This window comes from Candoia aspera, chromosome 2 (assembly GCF_035149785.1).
Source record: "Candoia aspera isolate rCanAsp1 chromosome 2, rCanAsp1.hap2, whole genome shotgun sequence".
NCBI lineage: Eukaryota > Metazoa > Chordata > Lepidosauria > Squamata > Boidae > Candoia > Candoia aspera.
In genome coordinates, this window is record NC_086154.1 from 10,509,443 (window position 1) to 10,535,649 (window position 26,207).

The 26,207-nt window shown below is 44.8% G+C and overlaps 1 protein-coding gene across 1 annotated transcript in view; it reads left to right on the forward strand.

The window, feature by feature from the left end:
* The window catches only part of LOC134489855 (tenascin-X-like), a 112,592-nt gene that overhangs the window by 15,093 nt on the left and 71,292 nt on the right, over nt 1–26,207 (forward strand). The window contains exons 2-6 of the mRNA XM_063292728.1: nt 12,467–12,920; nt 14,968–15,642; nt 16,951–17,063; nt 21,414–21,567; nt 23,197–23,478. Of these exons, the coding sequence (XP_063148798.1) occupies nt 12,476–12,920; nt 14,968–15,642; nt 16,951–17,063; nt 21,414–21,567; nt 23,197–23,478 (1,669 nt within the window). The 5' untranslated portion in view covers nt 12,467–12,475. The remainder of the gene's footprint in view (nt 1–12,466; nt 12,921–14,967; nt 15,643–16,950; nt 17,064–21,413; nt 21,568–23,196; nt 23,479–26,207) is intronic.

Consider the following 26,207-nt stretch of genomic DNA (forward strand, 5'->3'; position numbering starts at 1 on the left):
CAGCGTCCCTGGAGTCACGTGATCATGATTGGGGCACTTGGCAACCAGTTCACATTTATGACTGTTGCAGTGTCCCATGGTCACATGATCGCCATTTTCAACCTTCTCAGTTGGCTCCTGGCAAGCAAAATCAATGGGGAACCGCATGATGTGCATAATGACCATGTGGTTCGCTTAATGACCGCTGCCAAACAGGTCATATAACTGGGTCAGATTTGCTCAATGACCACTTCACTTAGCAACCAAAATTCCAGTCCCAATTGTGGTTGTTAAGCGAGGACTACCTGTAATCAATTTAAGATGTGGTTTTGGAAAATGTTAACCACACTGGAGGAATTTCCCCAAAATATGTAATTTCATGGGCCTGAATGCTCCCACCTTCCACTCCTGCCATCACACATAAATTACCAACACAGACACACATGTTTGGGGCAGAAGTCCCAACCACCAGGAAAAAACGTGAAAGGAGCCTCTGAGGCAGGACAAAAGTGGTATCAGAGACAATCCCAGTGATCCATCTACTTTTTCACTTTCTAGGACAGTGATTGGCCCACGGGTTGGCCTGGGGTGGAGGAAATAAGGAGTAAATTAAAGGCCTCCTTTAAAACAAGAGGAACTCTCTGTGGCACTCCGAACAGACAAGTGAGAAGTGCCTGAAAACGCTGCTGTGTAAAATTTCTCCTGCTCAAAAATTCTAGCCAGACAACTATGCCTGTTCTTTAAAGCAGGTGCCCCGTTTCCTGGCATTTGGGGCCACTCAACCCCAAGGAAAGCTGGATCTGTTTTATGGCGTGGCAGATGCTACATTTGCTCTGAAGGTCCTTTCGGTCCTTGAATCTGACTCATTACCCAGGCCCACTGATTATCAGGGATGTCAGAGACCAACCCAATCAACCTGGATTGTGGAACCACAAAATCATAGAATTGGAAGGAACCTCAGAGGTCATCTAGTCCAACCCCTTGCAAGATCCATTGGAGCATCTCTGACCGATGACTGTCTTGCCTCTCTTGACGCTTTACAAGCATTTTAAAGTATAATTTGGTTTGCCTACAAACATTGGCTGTGTTTCTCCATAGACCCTCAGGATTCTGCAAGAATATAACTTGCGAACAACTGTGGTACCAAGGGCTCTCATCTGGGGAGAGGCAACTAAAGGAGTTGCATTAGGCCCCACTGATCATTTCGGGGGGCAGACTCCAAGTCTGATTCATTATTTGAAAGGATGAGATAGATTCCTACTTCTCATTCAAAATAAGAAATCTAATGTCATCTGAGAGTTATTTTAGTCCTTTTGAGTTTCCCCACAGACCCCCATTAACTACCATAGGCCATTTGCTTTAATGAACAACAACGAAAAAAGTGGAGGAAAAAATACTGCATGTGTGGCTTTCAACTCAGATGAAGTTGCACAATCCTGATGGTCTAGTGGTTAAGGCAGAGGGCTAGAAACCGGGAGACGGAGAGTTCTAGTCCTACCTTGGGCATGAAAGCCGGTTGGGTGACCTTGGGGCCGTCGCTCTCTCACCCAAGAGCCAACCAGGTGTGGTATGAGAGTTCTAGTCCCGCCTTAGGCCTGAAAGCCAGATGGGTGACCTTGGGCCCGTCACTCTCTCACCCAAGAGCCAATCAGGTGTGGCATGAGAGTTCTAGTCCCGCCTTAGGCCTGAAAGCCAGATGGGTGACCTTGGGCCCGTCACTCTCTCACCCAAGAGCCAATCAGGCATGGTATGAGAGTTCTAGTCCCGCCTTAGGCATGAAAGCTGGCTGGGTGACCTTGCGCCAGTCCCTCTCTCTCAGCCCAGCCCACCTCACAGGGTTGTTGTTGTGGGGAAAATAGGAGGAGGAAGGAGTATTAGGTATATTAGCCGCCTTGAGTTATTTATAAAAATAATAAAGGCGGGACAGAAAACAAATAGGCCCCCATTATATTTTTTTATAGTACTGAGCCCATTTATAAATGTGTGAAAGCAGGCTGGGCCCTGCTGTGGACAGCTAACAGAGAGCTAGAGAGAAGGCTGTAAAGCTAAGCCTTTTTTCCTTTCCTTTTGTGTGTGTTTTGGGGAGAGGTGTCTTAAATTAGCTTGAAATTGTGGGGGTGGGGGGAGAGGGGGAGAGAGAGAAACATCTGGGTAGAATCCAAAGTGAAGCTGAGTGTGCTTTGATCTGAAGGAGAGCATCAGTGTTGGCTGTTTATAAGCTCTCCATCAAGAGAGCTCTGTTTCCTGGGTCAAAGGACTGCTTAGAGCAGGATTAGGACCGGTGGCTGTTTAATTTGGATCTGGGATTTCTCACTTTTGCGCAAAGGGCAACATTCGCTTGGACAAACATGAGATTTTGTTTGGCTTCCAAGTGGGGTGTGGTGGGGCAGGAAGACGAAAGCAAAAATGAGGAGCTTGGCAGTGTTGCTGGAAGAGTTCAACATGCTGGCTACTGCCGATGTGTGTTTGATGCACATAAAAAATAGGTGCAGCTTTGATCACACCATCACCACCCCCATCTTGACTTTTTTGACCATGCTCTGCAGACAGTTCTGGTCAGAGAATTGGGACTTCTTTTCTCTTGGGTGTTTTACTGTATTTATTCTAGTTACATTTTTAAAGATGTGCTTCTGGAGTCAGTCCCACCGTTCTGATCTCAAGAGCCAGTTTGGTCTAGCGGTTAAGGCAACGGGCTAGGAACCAGGAGTTCTAGTCCTGCCTTAGGCATGAAAGCTGCTGGGTGACCTTGAGCCAGCCACTCCCTCTCAGCCCAACCCACTCACAGGGTTGTTGTTGTGGGGAAAATAGGAGGAGGAAGCAGTATTAAGTATGTTTGTTGCCCTGAGTTATTTATAAAAATAATAAAGGCGGGATAGGAAATAAATAAATAAGTAAAATATGTACCTTGAAGTTAGCAGGACTTGCTAGAAACCTGTCACAAGAGAGCTACTAGAGAGGAAGGTCTACATCTAGTGGAAATATTAACTCTGGATAGGCAGATTGGGGAGAGAAGTTCAACCATTAGAGGTAGAGTTGATGATGGAAGCTCATGGAAGATGATGGAAGCACATGATGCAACAGGTCCATCCATCCCCAGTAAGGGCTCACAGAAGGATGGATAGATGCAACTTTGGTGCCCAGGAATCTCATTTAACATTTTCACAGAATTGCAGTTGGAAGGGTCCTCCAAGGTCATCTAGTCCAAACTCCTGCTGCAGCGTTTCCCAGCTTGGGCAACTTGGAGACATGTGGACTTCAACTCCCAGAATTCTTAGCAATGGCTTGCTGGCTGGGGAATTCTGGGAGTTGAATACCATGCATCTCCAAGTTGCCCAGGTTGGGAAAGACTAGGTGCAGGATCCACTGGAGCACCTTGGACCTACAAGACCGTGTTTGAAGATCAGTGACAGGAAACATCATACCATGCTGCAGTCTGTTCTACCCACACATTACCCAAAATCAGCTTCCATGCCTAAGGGAGGACTAGAGCTTTCAGTTAGGTCTTCCAGTTAATAGTCTGGACTGAACTAGACGGTGGGCGATGGATGGATGGATGGATGGATGGGGGGGCGGGGAGAGAGAGAGAGAGAGATCCTTAAGAATACTTGCTGTTCCAGGTAGCAATTTGGGAATACAAACCAAGTCACATATGACCTGGGATATTGGGAATTGAATCTGATAGATATTATATACTTGAACTTTCAAAACATCTTTGATGAAATTCCTTACCAAAGACTCCTGAGTCAACTCATCAGCAATGGGATAAGAGAATAATAATATGTGATTTCTTGAGCTGGTAACTGGTTGAAGAACAGGAAGCAGAGAATAGGAATACAGGTAGTCCTCACTTACCGACTGCCTCATGCAGTGACTGTTCAAAGGTATGACAGTGCTAAAAAAATATCTTTGCAACCAATCCTCACATTTACAACCGTCACAGTATCCTGCAGTCATGTGATCACCATTTGCGTGCTTTGCAACCAGCTTGTGACAAGCAGAGTTAATACAGAAGGCAGAAGTAAAATCGTAACTCACAGTCACATGATTTTTTGCTTAGCGACCACATTGCTTCACTTAACAACAAAGGGGAAGGGAAGTGGTGAGCCCAGTTGTGATCACATGATTTTCAGCTTAGCGACCACGTTGCTTAGCGACCAAGTTGCCAGTCCCAATTGTGGTTGCTAGGTGAGGACTACCAGTAAATTGCCAGTTTTCACAATGGAGGGATATGCAAAGTAGGGTCTTATGCTTTTTAACTTGTTTGAAAACCTGAATCAGTTTCAACTGCTTTAAAGAGTTAAGGTAAGCGGCAGCAAGATGGTTGAGTTTGTCATGATTCCAAATTCTTTAGAGTGGTAAAATCAAAAGCAAATTGCAAACAGCTGCAAAATAACTTCTCCAAACTGGATGAAATTACAAGGGCAAGAAGAATTTGGTGCAAGCAAGTGAAATGTGATGCATCTTCTTGCAAAACCCCCAAACTTCACATCTATGCGTGTTAATGGGTATCTGAGCCAACAATAACTGATCAGAAAAAGATTCCTGGGGGTCTTAGTGGTTAAACTAATGAACGTAACATCCTATAACAAAATGAATTCAGTGCTGGGAATCATTAGCCAATCATCCCCTTGAAGTTTCTCTTAATCTTTTATGAGGGGAAGAAATAAAATGAGGGAGTGTTTACTCTCTGTGACAAACACCCCTGAAAAACCCTCTTGCTACGCTACACAGAGAGGGCGTGGTGCATTCCTCGAGGGCCTTTTGAACAAGACTTTCTGGAAGGCCTTGGATTGTAATAAAATGTTTGTTCATTCATTCATACAAGATTCTCTGGTCTTTGATGCGATGGCTGGTTGGTTGATGGATTAAACGAATTTATTCAGCTGCCCATCTACCTAGAGGAACTCTGGGTGGTGAACAAAAGGAAAACACAACGCGTTAAAAGCAACCATTTCAAACAATAAAACTGTGTTCAGGTCTCAATAAAAACCTGCATTCATCCACCAACCACCTGGTGGTTGTGTTAGGATGGGAGCAGCACCATTGCATTTATATGTCAGCTGCTAAATAACCCATCCCCAAATTGTGGGGAATAAATGAAGTTGTACAAGTGGCGTGGTGTGGACTTCCCTACTGCTGAATGATGAAACCAATATGAGACCAGCCCAGTGAAAAACGGTGGGATGTATCCAACTTCATAAAAGTGGACTAGGGAATATGACTTTTGCTCCAACCTCACACAGAAGGTCCATTCAGGACTGTATCTGTGAACTGGGAGAGAGAAAAATGATACAGAATGAGAGAAAAGGAAATGTCAGGGAAAGAACATGGTTTTACCCATTCCCTTTTGGCACTGGTCCCAATTCATGCTTGTTTCCCATGTGATCCCAATAAATTCTCCCTGAAGGAACTTCTCTGCATAGAAAAAAAAAAGAGTTTGCCAACCTTTGGTGCATCTCGAACTACCTGTATCTATTCTCAGCTCATAAGAAAATAGCTCTGAAATCTGACTCTTCAGACAGCATTAACCCATACCATTAATCGTGGTTTTCTTAAAATCAGAAATAAGTTTATTGTTCATGGCTAGTCCACTCCGAAGGCATTCAGGATCGACGCTAACAATCTGCATCAGCAGAAATTCAATGAGATCATCACATGATGAAAGATAGATTGCAAAGAAATGAATAGACGGATTTGGTTAAAACTGCTGCCCAGCATCTCAATTATAGAGGATCTTAGCAAGAAAAGCACTCTGGGATCCCTGAAGTTGCTTCAAAACTTGACTGATTTCCAGAAGATTTAGGGTCTAAATGGGCACAAGAGGAGTGATCACAGACATTCCTACACATGAAGAAATCTGCACTAGGCCAGAGAGATTAAAGGATTAGAGTGACATGCAGGGAAAAAAGGAATGGTAGCAGAATACTATTTGTCCTAATATTCAATGAGGTGGACTGGCATGCCCACGTCAGGTAGGATCAGATAGAATTAAAAGTGAATTTTGCCATGGATTTGGGAGTGAGAGATGATAGAAAATTTCCCATGCAGATAAAGAACAAAATCTTCCTTAATTCTGATTTTTGCAGTATGCATGCAGGCTATGATACTAGGGCACATTCCCAGAGTTTAGGGTTCTTGAAACAGCTTAACCCTTGAGTTTTCCCACAATGCTTTGTGTATCCTTATGTGAGCCTCTCTGATGCATTCTGGGAAATTTAAAATGGCAGATAGCTTCCAAGGGCCAGCTGCTGCCAGATAAGCTTGTGGTCAAGGGAAGATGTGAATGGGAAGCTCTTGGGCCTCAGATCCAGAGGCCCAAGGCAGACATCAGTGCTGATGGATCTGGAAGGCATGCTTGAACCCCGACAGCAAGTTGTGCATTGACGCAGAACCTCATAATCCTTTCCATGTCTGTTGGTTTGTTCTGTTTATTTTTAAGTGGAAGGTGTTAGAAAATTACCACAGGCATAAACCAATGCAGAGCAGCCACAACTGTTCATGGTCTTTGCCAGAGCACTTTTAATTTCATTCCACATGGACGCCAGATGTGCCTCCCATCACAACCCAATTGCCAGTATTTTGTCAACACCTGGGAGTTCTACAAGCAGATTGGGAATTCTTCCCCCACCCCTGGTGCAATCTGAGCTATGTGGGCAATAGTGCACCAATTCATGGATCAAAGAGATGGATCGCATCCCACATGGAGGAAAGGCAGCACAGTTTTAGAGCTCTTTCTTCAAAAAACTAAATGACAAAGGTCTGCTGTTCTTACCACCATGCAGTGCATCCATGGAAAAGATAAGATTAAAACCAGAGGTTTACGAAGTGTATATTGTAAGCCTCTGGTTTTAATCTTATCTTCTATTCCTTAGGGTAAAGACATACACAGTACATTTAAGTGAGGTCAGTGTGCTTTAAAAATGTAGTTTCGCACCATTGCAAAGCCTTGGGGGACACCCAATCACTTTCCCAGCACTTAAAGTGTTACACATGTCTTCCCTGCTGATATCTTAATCATCACCACATCATTCGTCTGGAAACAACACGGATGTTTAACAAAGCCGTTATGGCTGTGCGGTTAACCATAAATACTTTTTTTCCCACTGCCCTGCAAAGCTTCACCACATAAATGAGAGATGGCTGAGAAAGCCACAGGGGCAAAACCAATAAAATAGATTTAACGCTGCCAATTCCCCTGCAACATGCAGTTATAAAAGTAAACAGCATCTCCAGAACAAAAATAAGAGGCAAATTCAGGTGGAAGATGGGATTTTCTTCTTGCACATCCCCATCGGAGACCTTGGGCCACGGGCTTTGTCTGGACTGTTCCACTAATTCAGAGATCTGTTTAATCTTCTTTGGGCTGGATGTATAGTGTGGTGGGAGAATTGGCTTGGGGCAGGAATACTGGGCTGATGAATCAGAAGAGCCACTCCTGCACATATCCAGCACACGGGGTGGAGAACAATGTATTTGATTTATCAGCAGCGTGGATTTATCAGCCAACACCTTTCCTGTTGAAAAAAGATGCCTGTTGATTTCAAGTGACAAGGAGTGGCTGACCGAGGTACAGAATCATCTTGAAAAGGGCTAAGAAACCCAGGCCAGGGAGAATTCGAAAGGCCCGATGCCTAGATCGGTCCTTCTGTAAGAAACGATCCCCACAGCATAAGGATAACATAAGGATAATAGGCATTTGATTACTCCCAATAAATAATGGAGCAACCCCTGACAGGAATGAAGGGAAGGCCAGAAAAGTGGGTTAGAAAATTGCAGGGCTTCGAGCCAACAGCTGGAATAAAGATACACTGATACAGGCTTTGCTCCAGGGCTCAGATGTTTGTTTCATAGATTCCAGCAGTGCACTGATTTGAATAGTTTGTGTGTAATGGGGAGTGGGGTGAGGGAAGTTCTCCATCTATATGGCAAGGTCAATTCAGGATACAGCTGCCACTGACACACTTTTTGTGAGGCTTTTTTTGGTTCCTTGAATAACTGCACGACAGGCAGCAATGCTACTATTTTCAGATTCTGTTAATGTAGCTTTCCAATAAAGTAGAATTAGCTTATCTGGTCGTGTTTCCGGTCTGGTCTACCTGGAAAGGCTGACATCAATCTTGCAAGTCTGAAAGTACAATTCGCCCACGTCTCCTTTACAGCCCGAGAAACTAGGGAGGGTCCCTTCTGAGCCTCTTGCCCTGCCCACTATCCAGCTGTGGGCTGTGCCGTCTCTTACCTGACTGTTCCCTTGGCAGCTCCTCTTTGTCCCATCTCCCAAGGCCTTTCCCACATACCATTACACTCCACTTCTAACCAGTAGCTTCAGCCATTTAAGGCCTTACTGTCATATCATTGCTGAAGGAAAAAAGAGCTCTATCCAGAAAGGAAGACACAATGCACTATTCAAATACTTTGAAAGATGTGAAAGCTAAGTCCTGTTTCCTATCATGCCAGAATTTAGGACACACAGAATAATGGATTTAAGTTACAGGAATACAGATTCCGATGGGACATTAGGAAAAACTTCTAAACCAGCCTTTCTCAACTTTTTGACCCTGGAGGAAACCATGAAATATTTTTTGGGCCTCGGGGAACCCCTGCATACTCAGGCTCAACTATAGGCCCGAAGTTACAAAATTATTCTATTCGTTTCATGGGTAGGCCTGTCTATACGCATTAACAGTGTTCTTAAACTAAAAATAAAGCATGAAACTTACCTCTTTAATGTGAAGTTGCCTGAATTTGAAATAATTTTTTAAATAAATCATGATCTCCCAAGGAACCCCTAGTGACCTCTCGCAGAACCTGAGGGTGCCACGGAACCCTGGTTGAGAAACCCTGGTCTAAACTATAAGAACAGTTTGATGGGGGAACCGATGACCTGAGGATCCGTTGAGGATCCAGTCTGGAACTGCTGCTGCTGAGATGCTTGTATAAAACAACAGGGTCTGTTTTTTTTGGGGGGGGGGTAATGACATTATTCAAGACTGGGAGAAGATGTAAGTGGGTTAAACAGTTTAAGAACCACTAAACATTAGCAGTTAGTTGCCAGTGCAGTTCAAAGGCCTGCTTCTTTGACCCTCCAGAAAGCAAAATTAGATCTAATAGGCTTAGAAGGAGAATGCAGGTGTTTTCTGAAATTCTTGAGTTGCCAGCTAATTTAGAATTTGCAGGATGGATACTGAAGCAGGAGGACACTAAAGGAGGTGCCAGGACAACCATAAACTGAATCATGTTTATTTAAATTGTCCCCCTGACCACCACCATTAAATACTTAGGGCACCAGGGGTCCTTCTCCAGTCTGCTGCAGTGAGCCCTAGAGGCTGCAACATTCTCCGGAATTTGACTCACAAAGGGGTGGCTTTCGTTGGGCACGTTTGATAGCCCTGAAGCCTCTGTGTCCCCCGCCACCCCTGGAGTTGCTTAGTTTAGGCATCAGCAAGAGAAGTTTACGTATTAATGAGGATTAAGTGTCTAGTACAGTGTTTCTCAACCTCGGCAACTTTAAGATGTGTGGACTTCAACTCCCAGAATTCCTCAGCTGGCTGGGGAATTCTGGGAGTTGAAGTCCACACATCTTGAAGTTGTCGAGGTTGAGAAACACTGGTCTAGCAGGTATTGGGCACCTGTTATGACAAAAGAGGGAAATAATTATCTAATTGGGGACAGAACATAAAGTTTCTTATCTCACCGTTTGCTAGAGGAAATAGGAAGATCTGGCTTGCATCAGCCCTTCGAGACAGACCAGGCTTGAACACCAAAGTTACGAATACTAAATGTGCCTCACCCCTCCTTGCCTTTATCCTAAAGAGAACTAGGGAAGGTCAAGTCTGAGATGCTTTCTCAAATTCCATTCCTCCTTTGGACTCAGATTTTTCTTATCTGACTGTTGCCCTGACTGTGGCTCTGCCTCTAGGTTAGTCCTCAAGGTAATTCTCATAGCCCATTGCGTTTTGTCTAAGCAGCCTCTCTTCCAGGTGTTGAGGTCAATCACAGGACAGCAGGTGAACACTTGAAGGAGCTGCTTAACTGCAAGAAAAATTTGAGAGTGAGATGGGATTCAGCCTTCCCAGGTAGACCAGACCGGAAACATGACTGGATGAGCTAGTTCTACTTTGTTGTAGCCTTATAACAGATTAACAGAATCTTGCAAGCCTGGAAGTACAGTTCTCCTGCCATCACCTTTACAGCCCAATAACTTAAGGAGGGTCCCTCCTGAGCCTCTTGCTCTGCCCACTATGCAGCTGTGGGCTATGCTCCCTCTTATCTGACCATTCCCTAGGCAGCATCTCTTTGCTGGGTCTCCCAAGGTCATTCCCACATACAATTACAACGGGCTGCCTGGGCATGCTGTACTGCTGGATTTCCTGCATCACATAACAGGTGGAATTAGATAGCTAGAAGTCCCTTTCCAGTTGTGTGATTCTAAGGATCTCCTCAAACATGGGGTTAGCTCAGCTGATGTACTGAGTCTGGCTTAGTTCTGTAACGTGGGCAGATGAGATTCATGCAAACTCAGGTTTATAAATTACTATCAGGGAGGATTTAAGCCCTGGAAAAGGTGCTGTAAGGAACAAGAAGCTAGAACTTCAGGAGGCAATTCAATCTGTTGCTTCTAGCCCGTCATCAGGATATTTCAAAGATATGTTTGTACTCTCTACTCTGTCTAATCTAATCCCGTTTCCTCTTCCCTGCTGCCAGCTTCCTGCTTCGTATCTGACTCTTTCAGGGCAGGTCTCCAGCTGCCTTTCAGAACATCCTGCAGGGTGTATTTTCATCACTGTCTCTGTTTCCTGACCTTCCAGCTTTGGCAAAGTGCTGCGGGATCTGTGTCAGGCGTCTGCTTGCATTCCTGCTGTCCACATCAATGCCACGGGTGATATCCACATCGTACTTCCTAATTCCCTCGGTAGCTGGTGGTGAGGCATTGCAAAAGCAGGCCTGAAAACTAGGCCAGCAACCTCTTTTATTGGGTTTCTTCAATCTCTGTGAAAGTGTGAAAGAGGAAGGGCAAGGCTATATGTACAAGACAGTTTAACACCTAGTACCAGACATGAATTTGCGCCTAAACTACATCTATTCCAATTATCTTTATTTATCACAGGTGGTCCCTTCTGGTATTTGTCCCCAGTAAATTGATTTGCCTATTATTATTATATTATTCTCTGCAATAGCCCCTGCCCTTTGGAATATCCTTCCCCCGGAAGTGAGATTGGCTCCCTCCCTCCCGGACTTTAGGAAACAGCTGAAGACCTGGTTCTGTCATTATGCCTGGGGCAGGAGAGGGAGTAGCCATTCCTGGGGATGGTTAGTTTCTTAGAAGGACCCTGCTCTGCTTGCAAATCACACAGAGCTTCCAGCCATCGGGGTTTTTATTATATCTATTGTATTATGTATTATAGTGCTTTACAGTTTTATATTTTTATTTATGTTTTATTGTAAACCACCCAGAGTCCCTTTTGGGAGATGGGCGGTGATAAATTTGGTAAGTAAGTAAGTAAGTAAGTAAGTAAGTAAGTAAATAAATAAATAGTTATTATTCACAACAATGTGAAATCACAGCTGCCAATTCTTTAGCTGATGTTGGCCTTCATTTGCATCCAATTCTTCCCAAGAACCTCGGAGGTCTTAATGTATCGACATAGCGGATCCAAGCAGCGAGGCCTTTTGTAATTGACAGGTGGAAATTTTGTCAATGCGCAGGTTTTCTAAGGGCCGTCCAAGGTTTTTGAAATGTGCCGATAACCTCTGGGACCACCACGGCCAGTTTATGCCACAATCTTTCAAGTTCAGTTTTCAGATCTTGATACTCTGATCTTCTCCCATTCTTTGTCTTCGATTCGACTATCCCCTGGTATTGCCACATGAATTAGCCACACTTTCTTCTTTTCAACCACAGTTAAATCTGGGGTGTTATGCACCAAGACTTTATCAGTTTGTATTCTGATGATGATGATTGATGATGATTTGGGGTTTCATTTCTCTTGAACCTCCAGCATTGAAGCTATGAGAACTAATGTACTTCTAACTTCAGTTTTTAAAAAATTAGCTTACTTCTTATCAGAGAGTTCACAAAGAGAGAGACAGAAGTTCTGCTTGTTCCGTCATATTTCCAAACTGGGCTACTTGTGTATAAAAATAAATGCCTCCGTTGGTCGACTGTGTGGATCTCTTGAAGAATAATGACCGGGGCTTTGGGATCCTCCTACCTCCAATTCATCCATTTGCCTAAACTTGAAATCAGGGCCCATTGCTTGAGTTATCTCCATCAACCATCTGTCTAAACCAGATGGGGAATTCTGGGATTTCAAATCCACACGTCTTAAAGTTGCCAAGTTTGAAAAACACTGAACCCGTTTGGCTTCCTTGCTAAGAAAAGTGCTTGGCTCCTTGATGATGCTGATTATTTCTTCAGTAACTCTGTCTTCTTTTATTCCTTTGTTCAGCACTGATTTATTTCTCTTCCTTTTTGTTCCCTGCCTTACAGACCTCGATCATGGGGAGGCCCTCAACGGCAGTGTCTTTCCTTCTGCTCCTCTTCTGGCTGGGGTCTTCATGGGAGGCACGTCTTCCCCATCCTCTCATCCCTTCCAATGCAACCATCTTCTCCCATGTCTACACAATTAAGGTGGCAGGAGAGGACACAGAAAATGAGGGTGCCTCCCCACCTCCCCAAGAGGCCTTAGGCCCTCCTGGCTCTTCTCAGGGAGGGGGCCTGTACAAGCACACCCTGGAAGGATCTGATCAAGAGCATGTGGTTTTCACCCATCGCATCAACCTCCCACAGCAGTCCTGTGGGTGTCCACCTGGCACTGAAGATACCCAGGAGCTCTGGAGAAGGTTGCAGGCCCTTGAGAATGAAGTCCGGGTCCTGCAGGAGACTTGCCAAGCTGGGGGAGGCTGTTGCCCTGCTGCACCCACCAGTACCCAAGCCAGCGAAGGTAAGGGAAGAGGAAGGGGGCAGCGATGAATTCTACCCTGCCACACTATGCCATGCCATACAATCCCAGAGCCAAACTGGAAGTGATGTTGGAGGCTTTGGAAACATGTCCTGTGCTTTCCCTTTAATTGGATTGCAGCTGTCCATGGAGAAGGCTGAAATGGGACCTGGCAAATTACATAATTATTATCCCATAAAGCATTTATTAAAAAATAAAAACCACCCCCCGCCTTCTCCTGCCATCTGTTTCCCCATACATGATGAAGAAGCCAGTCTTCTATGCATCACTCAAAAAGAGAAATTGCAGTCTCAAAAAGGATGAGAGCAAAGCATATGGGTTTACATAAAAATTGCATGTGTTAATTGCATGTGTCTGTTGAACAATAAGGATTATAAGTTAAATGGAAGTAGCTCTCATTGTGAAGGGGAAAAACATTGTTTTGGAGACTTAAAGGATATGCCTGTATTGGCTTCAGCTGCTGTTCTGCTCAATCCAGACATTGGGTTGCTGTTTCTTCAGCTGCTGTTGTCAGCCTTGCAAGGTAGTCCAGACAAGAAGCACACCCAGAATTACTAGCTTTAACTTTACCGTAAGGTTACATTAACAGAATCTTGCAAGTCTGAAAGTGCAACTCTCCCCATCCACCTTTACAGCCCAAGAAACTAGGGAGGGTCCCTTCTGAGATGTTTGCCACGCCCCCATTCCTGCTGAGGACTCAGCTGCCCCTTATCTGACTGTTGCCTTAATCTGCAGCTCTTCCTCCTGTCTCCCAAGGTCATTCCCACAGACCATTGCAGGTTCTTTACCTTTAAGATGGCAGAGCTGGCGGGGGTATCCACAGAAAGGGGGTCAAAATGTCCATCCTGTGATAGAAGCCCTGCTGTTTCTTATGTGTTGTGATGCATGGAAAAGGGGTGGGGCTTTAATTGTATAGTTGTGGCTGCCATATTGACTTTTTTAACCTTTTCTCTGCAGACACTCCTGAGAGTTGGTCTTCAAAAATAGGACTATCCTCTTCTGATAGGGGGTATTCCTCTGTGAAGCCTCTGTTGAGAGAGAAAGCCTTCTGACTGATATTTCCTTTATTTGAAATATTTTGAGTCCATTTTAAAAATTGTTTTATAGTTTTATTGTTGTAAGCCGCCCGGAGTCATTCATTGAGATGTGCGGCTATAGAAATCAAATAAATAAACACATTTTTCAGGGCAGTGAGTATGTGGAGATACAAGCAAGTTAGAGGAAGCTGCTGAAATTGTTTTCCTCTTTCTTCCCCCACCCTCATTCCCTTTCCCCATAGTTCATGGAAGTTTTCCTGAATTCACAGGAATTCCTTGAATTCTTAATCCAGGAGCCATGTTCCAATTTGGGAGCGTGTCACTGGGCAACTGGAGGGCCTGGCCTGGCCTGGCCATAAAATTGCTACCGTTGTGGACCTGGCCGGTCACAAAATGCAAAACACCAGACAGAAAGCTGGTGACATTGCTTCTAACCATGGTCTTTAGCCCCTTAGGATGCTCTTTACTATCGCAATTTATTTATTTACTTGTTTGTTTATATTTATTGCAAACCTCCAAAGACTTCATTTAAATGAATGCATGAGTGAGTGAGTGAATGAATGAATGAATGAATGAATGAATGAATGAATGAATAAATAAATAAATAAATAAATAAATAAATAAAATTGTCTTCTTTCCCCAAGCTCTTTTTTATTTTCTAGGAATGCCTGTTGGACCAAAGTAGGGTTCAAACATAATATTGCAAATAAAAAGGAGGCTAGAACCTCCCTCCCTCCCTCCCTCCCTCCCTCCCTTTCTTTCTTTCTTTCCCCTTTTCAAAACTTAAAATAATCTTTGTGAAAACCCATCTTAGGAAGACCTGAATTCCATTCCCATTCAGTCATTCTTGTGAGGATAAAACAAGCAACTGATCCTCAGGCACTTCCTTCCTTAGGCTATAAATGCAGTAATAAAGCGATTTACAGGTGCATTTTTAAACACCCCCCTCCCCCACCTCCCTGTGTCTCTCGCTCTCTCTCTCCCTCCCCTAGGCCAAACAGACATTCGCACGTTATGTTCACACCACGGCTCCTTCGACCTCTCTCGCTGCCTGTGCGAATGCGAGTCGGGTTGGGGCGGCCCCACCTGTGCCGAGCCGGTCTGCTCCGGAGGCTGCGGTGGCCCGGATCGTGGCAGATGCGTCGACGGGCACTGCCAATGCCAGCCCGGCTACTCGGGGGTCAGCTGCGAAGAACGCCCTTCTTGCCCCGACGACTGCAACGACCAAGGGCGCTGCGTGGACGGGCGCTGCGCCTGCTTCCCAGGATACGTGGGTCCGTCCTGCTCCGACCCAGTTTGTCCCCAGAACTGCCACGGACACGGCCAGTGCGTCTCGGGACGGTGCGTGTGCAACCCCGGTTACTCCGGGGTTGACTGTGCAACCCGGGCTTGCCCGAGCAACTGCAACAGGCGTGGAGAATGCCGTGACGGACGCTGCGTGTGTGAGCCGGGCTTCACAGGGCCGGCCTGCGGCACCAAGACTTGCCCCAACGATTGCAACCAGCGAGGCCACTGTCTGCAGGGAGGGGTGTGTACCTGCCACCCGGACTACACCGGACCCGACTGCGGCCAGCTGGCATGCCCGGCGGACTGCAGTGGCCACGGAGAGTGTCAGAACGGAGCATGCCTCTGCCACAACGGCTATTCGGGGGAAGACTGTTCGATAGGTAGGCGCCAAGGATGGGAGGAGATATTTCCTGAAATCATTGTGGTCTAGCCTCATGCGTGCCTTGTCTGCGTCGGCTTCTCTCTTCAGCAGAGTAAAGCAGCTGCCCTAAGCAGCCGTTGTTAAGCCTCATGAAAGGACAGCAAGTGGTTAGGGCAGTGTGGGAAATGCTGGCTGGGTAATTCTGGGAGTTGAAGTCCACACATCTTAAAGTTCCCAAGGTTGAGAAACACGGCTGTAGGAGCAGACTCACCAGTGGAGTTTGCTTTGCCACCATCTAGAGCAGCGCTCCTCAACCTTAGCAGCTTTAAGATGGGTGGACTTCAACTCCCAGAATTCTTAGCAATGGCCTTACTGGCTGAGGAATTCTGGGAGTTGAAGTCCACCCATCTTAAAGTTCCCAAGGTTGAGAAACACTGGCTTAGGGACTTTTAGGAGCAAAAATTGCAATAGGAGGCCCAGAAAAAAAAATTGTCTGTCTGTCTGTCTATCTATCTCCACAGTTGGACAACTAAAGCACCCTCAAAGTTCAGTGTGAGCCTTCAGATTCTCCAAAACTCTTTGAATGGCAAGATGATACTGTGGAGATGTTCAAAGTTTGCCCACATCTCTTAGGGCATTTGGGGTGGACCTAATGAAAATATTGCCCAACATGGGATCTTGCATTCATGATTTAGTTCATTATGAATATATTTTGATTGCTGTGGGGACACTCTGGATAGCTTATTGTGCCTTAGGTGACAAAATAATCCAGCCCAGCTTGTATGATACAGAAAAGCACATTTGCAGCCAAGTGTCCTGGGCCAAACCTTACTGTACCAGCCTTTAAAAGAGCACTGAAAACATCACTCTTTCTCCAGGCCTTGGGTTTTAAGCATCTTTGAAAACGGCACCAACTTATGCCAACTTGCTTCAGCTGTTAAATTCCCTTGATATGTGTGTTTCTAATTGGCTCACACGTGCTGGCTGGGGAACTCTGGGAGTTGAAGTCCACACATCTTAAAAGTTGAGAAACACTGGTGTCCCGAATGAATAGACAACAAGGTATTTTTTTTACTACCAGAGAGAGGAAAAAGGGATTGTGGATTTTCTTGCACAAATATTTAACTAGCATGGAATACAGAAGTGTGCACCTTGATTGGCGGTGGGGCTCATTGATTATCTCCTCTCAGGCAGCAAGATGTTTTTTCAAGGGAGCATTATCTGGCAAAGCTCTGGGGAAGATGACTATAAAAAAGAAAGAAAGAAAGCGATATTGGTTTCTGCTCTTATTCACAACCGCCCCCATCTTTTTTCTTGGCCGGAACAGAGATTCCATCCATTGGCGTCCGTGTCTCAAATCGAGATGAAACGTCTTTCCGCCTGGAGTGGAGCCACCCTGAGATTTCTGTGGACGGATACGAGATCCACGTGACACCCATGGTAACAGGACACACCTTGGACAATATGCTTGTGCAACAGAAGTAGAGAATCCAACTTCTGCTGTCTTCCAAGTGTTGCTGAACTACAACTCCCAGCAGCCCCAGGCAGTGTGACCAGGGAGGATGGTGGTAGCTGTAGTTCCTCTGTACTTGCCATGTCACAGGTTGCTCCTGCTGTTCTACAGAAGTGGGGAAGGATAGATATGATGGACTCTCCATGTGCATGTGAATATGCATGTGAGATAGAAGGAGAGTGGGAATGAGATCTTATCTCCTTCATTTGGTTACCACTATGATTAATTGGTACCGCTTCGGCGGGAAGGTAACGGCGTTCCGTGAGTCATGCTGGCCACATGACCCGAAGTGTCCTATGGACAACGCCGGCTCCAAGGCTTTGAAACGGAGATGAGCACCGCCCCCTAGAGTCGGACACGATTGGACTTTACGTCAAGGGAAACCTTTACCTTTACCTTTTATGCATGCCAAGAGGGACGCAGTGGCGCTGCGGGTTAAACCCCTGAGCTGCTGAGCTTGCAGATTGGAAGGTCGGCAATTCGAATCTGCATGACGGGGTGAGCTCCCGTTGCTAGTCCCAGCTCCTGCCAACCTAGCAGTTCGAAAACATGCAAATGTGAGTAGATTAATAGGTACCGCTTCGGCGGGCAGGTAACGGTGCTCCGTTTAGTCATGCCGGCCACATGACCACGGAAGTGTCTATGGACAAATGCCGACTCTTCGGCTTTGACACAGAGATGAGCACCGCCCCCTAGAGTCAGACACGACTGGACTTAATGTCAAGGGAAACCTTTACCTTTACCTATGCATGCCGAGACTAGATGAGTAGCTTGAGAAGTAAAGGTTGAATCCTTATATCTTACATTAAACAAGCAAACACATGGGTGTTTCACACTAGATCAGGCCGAGGCTGGATTCGCTTAACACGTTTTAAGTGTTGACCTAGCAGATGCATTGATATAACGTGCTATGCTTAACCTTGTTTAGGTTTCTGGCTAGGTCTCAAGGCCAGCCCATTTGAATAGCTGATTTCAGGGCATTATGCAAACTCTGAAAAAGGGTTAATTCAGCATCTAAGTGAAACGTGTGGTGTGAATGCAAATCCAAAGTCCATCTGGAGGCAGGGCATATGGTATGAAATTGCCTCAGGGCATTCTGGAGATGCTGCCTGTAATGGTATGCGGGAACGACCTTGGGAGACAGGAGGGAGAGCGCAGCCTAGGCAATGGTCAGATAAGAGGCAGCTGAGCCCACAGAAGCAATGGGGGCGTGGCGAACATCTCAGAAGGGACCCTCCCTAGTTTCTTGGACTGTAAAGGGCGAGAGGGGAGAGATGTACTTGCAAGATTCTGTTAATGTAACCTTACAATTAAGTTAGAGATAGTAAAGTACATCTCTCCCCCATTGCCTTAAAGTCCAAGAAACTAAGGAGGGTCCCTTCTGAAACGTTCACCACACCCCCATTGCTTCTGCGGGCTCAGCTGCCTCTTATCTGACCATTGCCTAGGCTGCGCTCTCCCTCCTGTCTCCCAAGGTTGTTCCCGCATACCATTACACTGCCTCTGTGTTTGGGAGTCACCTATAGTCTCACTGATGGGCCTCAGTCTCGTTTTTCATATCTAATCCTTCCTTTAAAGCCATCAGAGACAGCAGCCATCAATTTGTGATGGCAAATTTTGTGAATTCTATTTGCTTGGTGGCAAAAAGAAAACACTCTTTGGCTTACTTTGAATCGCTTGCACCTCAGTTCCTTTAAATGCAGCTATATAAACGCATTTCATAAATAAATAAATCACATGCTTTTTGGTGTCCCACACCAAGCACGTTCTCCCTTGCTCAAGAAGCCTCTCCCCTCCCCACTTACACCAACTTCTTCACACCATTAGGTGAGTTGCCGAAATAGAAGATTGACTCACCTAAAGTCATCTGGCACTGTACTTCCTGAAAGCCTTGTGGTCTAGCAGCTTGAGTGTTGGATTGCGACCGCTGTGGAGCCTTGGCCAAGTCTCTATCAACGCTTTGTCACCCTAAGTAGTGACGCACGAGGAAACAGAATAAGCCGCTTGCTCCGCATATAAATAATTTTGCTATCGCAAATAAGAGAGTGTTCCGCTGCTTAGTCTAGAGGAGTGTCAACATTACTGAAGCCTACTTGGAAAAATGCAAGGCCCAGATGCAGTGACCATCTCTGAGCAGATACTGTGTGCATATAGGTTCTGCCAACTAAAGTTCAGGAGCAGGTCCTCTAGCAATTTTCTGATTTTCTGCATTACTCTCCCTACAATTTGGGCTTGGATTTGGAATTTCCTGATGTAATCAATTAAAAGATATAGTTATGGGCATGCACGCCACTTTGGAGTAATAAGGTTTCGGGGTGACCAACAGCTTGGGAGGAACTCCATTCTGGGATAAAAGGTTCATTGATAAATATTGAGGCTGAACCTAAGACATCATTAACATACCAATAGATTCCTTTTCGCTGTCTGGAGAACCCCTAATACTCTCAGAATTGTTGCAAAGAGGGTAAGAATTTTTTTCTGGCACCAGCTGACTTCCTGCCTTTGCATAAACCCCTTTTGTCTCCTCTTCTTGATTCAGGAAGAAAAGGATAAGTAAATCCTACTCATTTCTGTTCATCTTAGTTCCTACTGTAAAGAAATGACTAGAATTTTTGTCTTTTAGGCCACTAAAGGCCGATCCACCCGGCCTGGGTGACACAAATGAACAATATCATCCTCTATGTCGCCTCAGCCCATCACAAACACATTTTCTGTCTGTGTTTTCCTGCTTCACGTGAAAAATAGTATTTTCCAGCTTGGATCAGCTCAAAGTGTGCTGTCCAATTCGTTTGTTGCATTTAACTTCCTTCTAGGCAGGAGTGTCCACAGTGTTTGTGTGCGTGTGTGTCAAAAGAGTCAAGATGGCAGCCCTGACTACATGATCAAAGCTCTGCCCTTTTCTATGCACCACACAAGCAACGTACATTAAAAAAATAGCTACCTATTTTTCCAGTGGAGTTTTTTTTTAATTGGTTCATCAATGCACCATTGATGAGAGAAAGAGAGAGGCTTAGCTCAGTCCCAGGTAAATTCATTCATTCATTCATTCATTCATTCATTCATTCATTCATTCATTCATTCAATACATTTATATGGCTGCTCATCTTCCAGTGGAGCTCTGGGCAATGAACAAGGAAATAGCACAAAAATAAGTTGAAAGAACCACGTTCTCATTTGGGCTCTTTGGCAACCGGGATGAAATCCTTCTCTCCCAAAATGATGGAATAGTGCATCAATGAACTGGTGAAAAGAACAGCAGTCAGTAGGTAGCTCCAGGCTAGAAAAATAGTAATTAAAAGAAACCCAAACAATTGCTGCCTGTTTTGAATCAGCTACTCTGCATGTCAGGCAACCATTACAGCCGCTATACTACTGAAACCCTCCTGTAACAGCTCCTAGAGCAGATATGAGGGAGGAAATCTTGGGAACATGCAAGAAAGGAACTTTTATTTTTAAGCTAGTTGCTGTGCCTGTGTATATGTGCATTTTGATGCTTTAACTTTGTAAACATTATTACAAAAAAAAAAGTGTGCATGTGCAGGAAGACTCACTCCCAGAAAGGAATGGGAATAGCAATGCTATTTTTTTTTCCTAACACACAGGGGAATTGTACTGCTCACAGAAACCTTTTTATTTGAGGCTGTGTTGGCTGAAAGATTTTTCAGACGAATCTCTCCCCCCGCCTCCCCCCCACCCAATCTTACTCCAAACAACTTATTCTACTGCAGGGTACTTATACAATCTAAACCTAAGCAAATAGAGATGGACCTTTTCCAGAGCCCGCTTTGATGCCCTCCCTTCAGCACTGCTGGCAGGAAGATTTCATGGGACTCCTTGTTCACAGAGACTTTGCCCTTGTGGATCCAGGGAGGTAGAAACTCTTGCCCATGTCCTCATACGGTGCCCTTTTTATGATGCCCAAAGATGTGCTCAGATCTCCCCAATTGGATCTAAATTTGTGGGTCATACCGATAGATTTGACGTTTATTTCTTTTTAAGGGATGCTGGTTCTACACTCACACACCTGGTGGCCAAATATTTTTACCAAGCTATACAATTATGCCAAATTTTTAATTGCATGTATTGCTTTATTGTTGCATTGCTTTCCTTTTTCCTGACAATGAATTGTTGAATTAAACTATTTTCTTTTATTGTAAAGGCTGCTCAGAGACCATGATAAAGTTATCATGATCATTATTCCAAACAAAATGATTTAATCCATGAGCATCTGTATGTTTGGTGCCTTCATTCTGTCTCTTTTTCTTTCCAACATACAGCAGGATCCTCAGGCGGGCAAATCCATACGCTTGACTGGCACTGAAACAGTCTTTGAATACTCAGGATTAAAACCGGGGGAGGAATACACAGTCACCGTTCGGGCAGAAAAAGGGGAACACTTTGGCCCCCCTGTCACCCAGACCTTGCGTACACGTATGTAGTCTGGAGCCGTGTCTCCATTTCTGTCTGCCTTCCGCATTCCCCATGTTTGCCTCAACAACCTGTTCCAGGCGTGTGCAAATTCCCTTCTCAGCTTCTTTCCCATGCATCCTTACCTTGATGTTGGAGCCCAGGCACATCGCTGATTGCACAATGCACCTCTTTATGAATAAGCAGTTGTTTTATTTATGCATTACCAACTTACTGGGGCTTATAGTGCCACCAATCATCACGGCATGTGAAGAGGCCCTGCTGGAAGGCATTTTTTTGAAAGCTATTAAACGGCAAAAGTAAATGAATAGGTTTGAATTTTGTTTGCTAACAGTATTCCCAGCCTGACCTCATCATCTGATATTTGTGAACATTCAAGCCAATCATGTGAATCAAATACTAAATATCATATCCAGTTTAATGTGACTCAAAGGAATAATACTAGAATGCTTCTTTCCCTCTCATTTCTTGGTAAATTCTTTATGCAATTTTTCTGTGTTGTCAAAGTTGAATGTGTTCTTTTCCCCCCTCTTTCCTTCTATTTCTTTTTTTCTCTTTTCACTCTTCAAGTATCATTATAAATAAATAAAAACAAATAGTGACCATCCTCATTAAGATCGACCTGCTCTAATACAGGCAGTCCTGAGTTCAGAATGAGTTCCGTTCCTAAGTCTGTTTTTAACTCAAATCTGTATGCAAGTCGGAGCTTGTACTTACAAACAGACCGCCATGACTAAAAATGGCGGATGGCATTTTTAGACCGCCATGACTAAAAATGGCGGATGGCGTTCTCATTCTTTTCATGAACCACTGAAAACCACTGAAAACAGGCTGTATATTAAAAACGTGCAGCATCAGCAGTTCATGAAAACATTGCCCAGCTTCAGTGGTTCGTTGACTTGACATTTTTAGTAAAAGGCAGCCCGTTCATATGGATGAATTGTCTGCAAGTCTTAACCTAGGGACTGTCTGTAATCTAAGAAATTAGTAAGAGGGGAAAAAAACCCCTTAAAATGGCTTTAATTATGCTAGTTTGCTAGGAGACAAATGGTTTATATTTCCCAGCTTTTTATACAACTTTCTCTGGCATTTGATCCTTAGTTACATTAAATCAGTGTTTCTCAACCTTGGCAACTTTAGGAGACATGGACTTCAATGCCCAGAATTCCCTAGCCAGCATGGGACTGCCCATACTTCTTACCCCGGGACTGCCTGTATTAGAGCGGGTCAGTCTTAATGAGGATGTCCACTATTTGTTTTTATTTATTTATAATGATACTTGAAGAGTAAAAACGGAAAAAAAAATCTTAAAGTTGCCAAGGTTGAGTAACACTGCATTAAATAGCTGTACTTCCTGTTATTTCTGGTCTTTTTTCTTGTTTAAGGATAACTGGTCTGGGCTGCAAGGATCTTAATGACCACTAGATGTCAGCAAAGATGTCTACCGTGTCCCCCTCCCCGGTTCTTTGCTGCCATCTAGGAATCACCTGGATTTTACAGGCCAGATCTGGTAGCCCTACTCCTACGTACTCCTTTCATTAAGTTCAAGCCCATCTCTTGCCAGCTCCAATTGTTTCCCGCCCCCACCCCCACCGCAATGTTTTGTGTTCCATGCATCTTCCTTTCTTCCAGGAGTGGCTTCTCCCACTGGCCTACAGTCATCACAAGTGACAGAAGACTCCCTGACCGTGCAGTGGGAACCGCCTGCTTCACGCCCGGATGGCTACATCCTCAGCTATGTCCCTCTGGTTTCCACTCGACCCATCCCCGCCATGAAACGGGTAGAGCTGCCGGCAGCCCCTGAGCGTGTTACCTTGGACGACCTGGAGAGCAGAACACGATACCGCATCACCTTGGTGGCCCGTCAGAGTGGTGAGAACAGCCGAGCCACCAGCATCGTCGTCAGCACCACAGGTAGATCGGTAGAGTGCAGACTGAGACTTGCTTAGGTCTAGAACTTACTTTTGTCTGGAAAGGATCAGGAAATCAAAAATGAGGTTGGCTGCTTCCTAGAGAGGCCACTGGCCCAGAATATTGAACACTGCCTGTTGGACTAGCTGGATCTTTGTGTGAAGTGACCAGCACCCCAGAGATGCTACCCCAAATGGTAGCCATGTGTTGAATTCTCCCCATCTGTACTGCTTAGAGACCACAGGATGACAAACAAACAATGATGTGGCTAAAAAAGGCAGGGGAAGGCACAAGATTGCGTAATAGCATAGGTGTCCATGATTGCCTGCTACAGTGCTGAGGATGGAGAATCAACACAGGACTGCTGTTTGCAGCAAGGCCAAAGGGAAGAGGGGATTGTACAACGCCAAATGTTACAGGATCCTGTTTTCCATTAGCTGTAGTCAGTAGAAATGATCAACAATATCTGGATGATAAGAGGATGAAGCAAGGAAGTGGTATTGTTTGTGTGGCCCAAGAAGTCCAGAGGATGGGATGGGAGGTCATGTTTCAAAACCTTCCAGCATGTAGAGAGTCATAAAACCCTCAGGAACCCAAAATGTCACTGAGTTATATCCAGACAGACATAGAGAGAGAAATACATAAAGCAATACATATAGAAATATATACAGTAGACTCTCAGTTCACCAGAACTCAAGCATCCGGCAAAAAAATCTGGCACTCTCAAGCACCCGGCAAAAAAATCTGTATCTCTCTACTGCCATCTAGTGGGTAATAGGGTTTAATAGTAACTCTCAAGCAACCAGAACCTACATTTTTCCGGCATCTACCAATCCGCATGGGTGCCGGTTAACTGAGAGTCTACTGTAGATACAGATGTACTGACCACCAGGAGGCACCACGTGACTACTTTTATTCTAATCCATGCAGTTTCATCCAGCTAGCCAGTTGAACTCACGGAACCTTGCACTTGGGATGACTTTATACAGTGCATTAGGAGCTATCCAGGTGCTCAGCAATTGCAGGAAGAGATATGTAGAATCTATCAGAACAGTATACAGATAGTCCTCACTTAGCAACCACAACTGGGACTGGCAATTTGGTTGCTAAGCGCCGTGGTCACTAAGCAGAAAATTACATGACCCAGTCACTTCCCAGTTGGTTGTTAAGTGAGACATCATGTGACTGTGATTTGCGATTTTTCTTCTGCCTTCTCCATTAATTCTGCTTGTCACAAGCCAGTTGGGAAGCACGCCAATGGTGATCACGTGATCGCAGGATGCTTCGACATTTGTAGATGTGAGAATTGGTCGCAAAGCTGGTGGTTTTTACACTGTCATAACTTCAAACGGTTGCTAAATGAGGCAGCCAAGGACTACTTGTATATAGTCCAACTGTTGGAGCAGAGAGATACAGATGTTACAGAGAACTTCAGGGAAGATAGACTGTTTTTTACCATTCTGATCAATATAGAGATATTCAGTCAGCCTTGTCCTAAGCTGGGATTTCAGGGATTTGCTTTCTCAGTGTACCTGGAGGGTGCTAGATTAAGGGAAAAAAATGTTAGAAGTATTTTAATGGGCAGAGCAATAATGCCAGCTTTGGATTGTTTAAATCATGTATCTAAATACCACCCCTCACTCCAGAACCTGGAGGGGGTCATGGTGGCTCAGTGGTTAAGACGCTGAGTCAGAGGACCATTAAGCTCGGCAGCTCGGCAGTTCGAAACCCAAGAGCGTGAGCCCCGTGATGGAGTGAACTCCCATCAACTTGTCCCAGCTCCTGCTAACCTAGCAGTTCAAAAGCATGCAAATGCAAGTAGATAAATAGATATCACTTCGGTGGGAAAATAACAGGGACATGAAAGGAGCCCCATCGGGTGTCCCCCGGGCAACAGTGACATCACTGGCAAATCCTTTCAATACAGAAGCACGTTGGTAGGCGCTTCTGACACACACACACACACACACACACACACAAACTCCAGAACCTTACAGGAGAGTTAATACATTTTTTGTATTTGATTGCCAATACCAAGAACTGTAAAGCCTATTGCAGACTTTAAGCAATATTGATTTGGGGCAGAATTCTAAGGATCTCTTTTCATTCTCCTGAGTGGAATCTTTCTGCCCCATATCTTTCTGTAACAGCATCCTTGACTGAACCTGGAATCTTTGACCTTCAGTATCACAGCTTCCCACAAAGATGCTTAGGTTTTATAGTTCTGTGAACAGATTCGCAGCCTGTTACACAATTGTTCCGCATCCTCAAAAACCTTTCTTCCACGGTTTTGCCCATGATGGGTCATTTAAGCTTTATTTGCGGCGTTTGGTGGTATGAGTGGAAATAAGTGCATTCCTTGGCTATGGAAGCCTCTTCCCACAATTGCATTCTCTCTCTTCTATCAAGGATATCTCGTTTCTTCCTTCATTTTTATCTTCCTTCCTTCTTTCCTACAGCAGTCATGACTGTAATTTTGTTTCTTTATTTGAGCCTCCTGTCTATAATCACCCGTCTCTGAAAAACAGACCATAGGAGGTTCCTGGAAGTGATGTACAAAAAGGCTGAAACTAACTCCATCTGTTTTATTGCAGCTTCTGGGACATTCAGGATCAGTACCATGGATGAATCAGCAAGCCTTCTGGGGGGGGTGGGGGTGCCAGCTCAAATCCAGGCCAATTTAGAGTGGTGGGAGAATTGGAAAGCTAGACTAAGCAGGGTTCCATATTTCT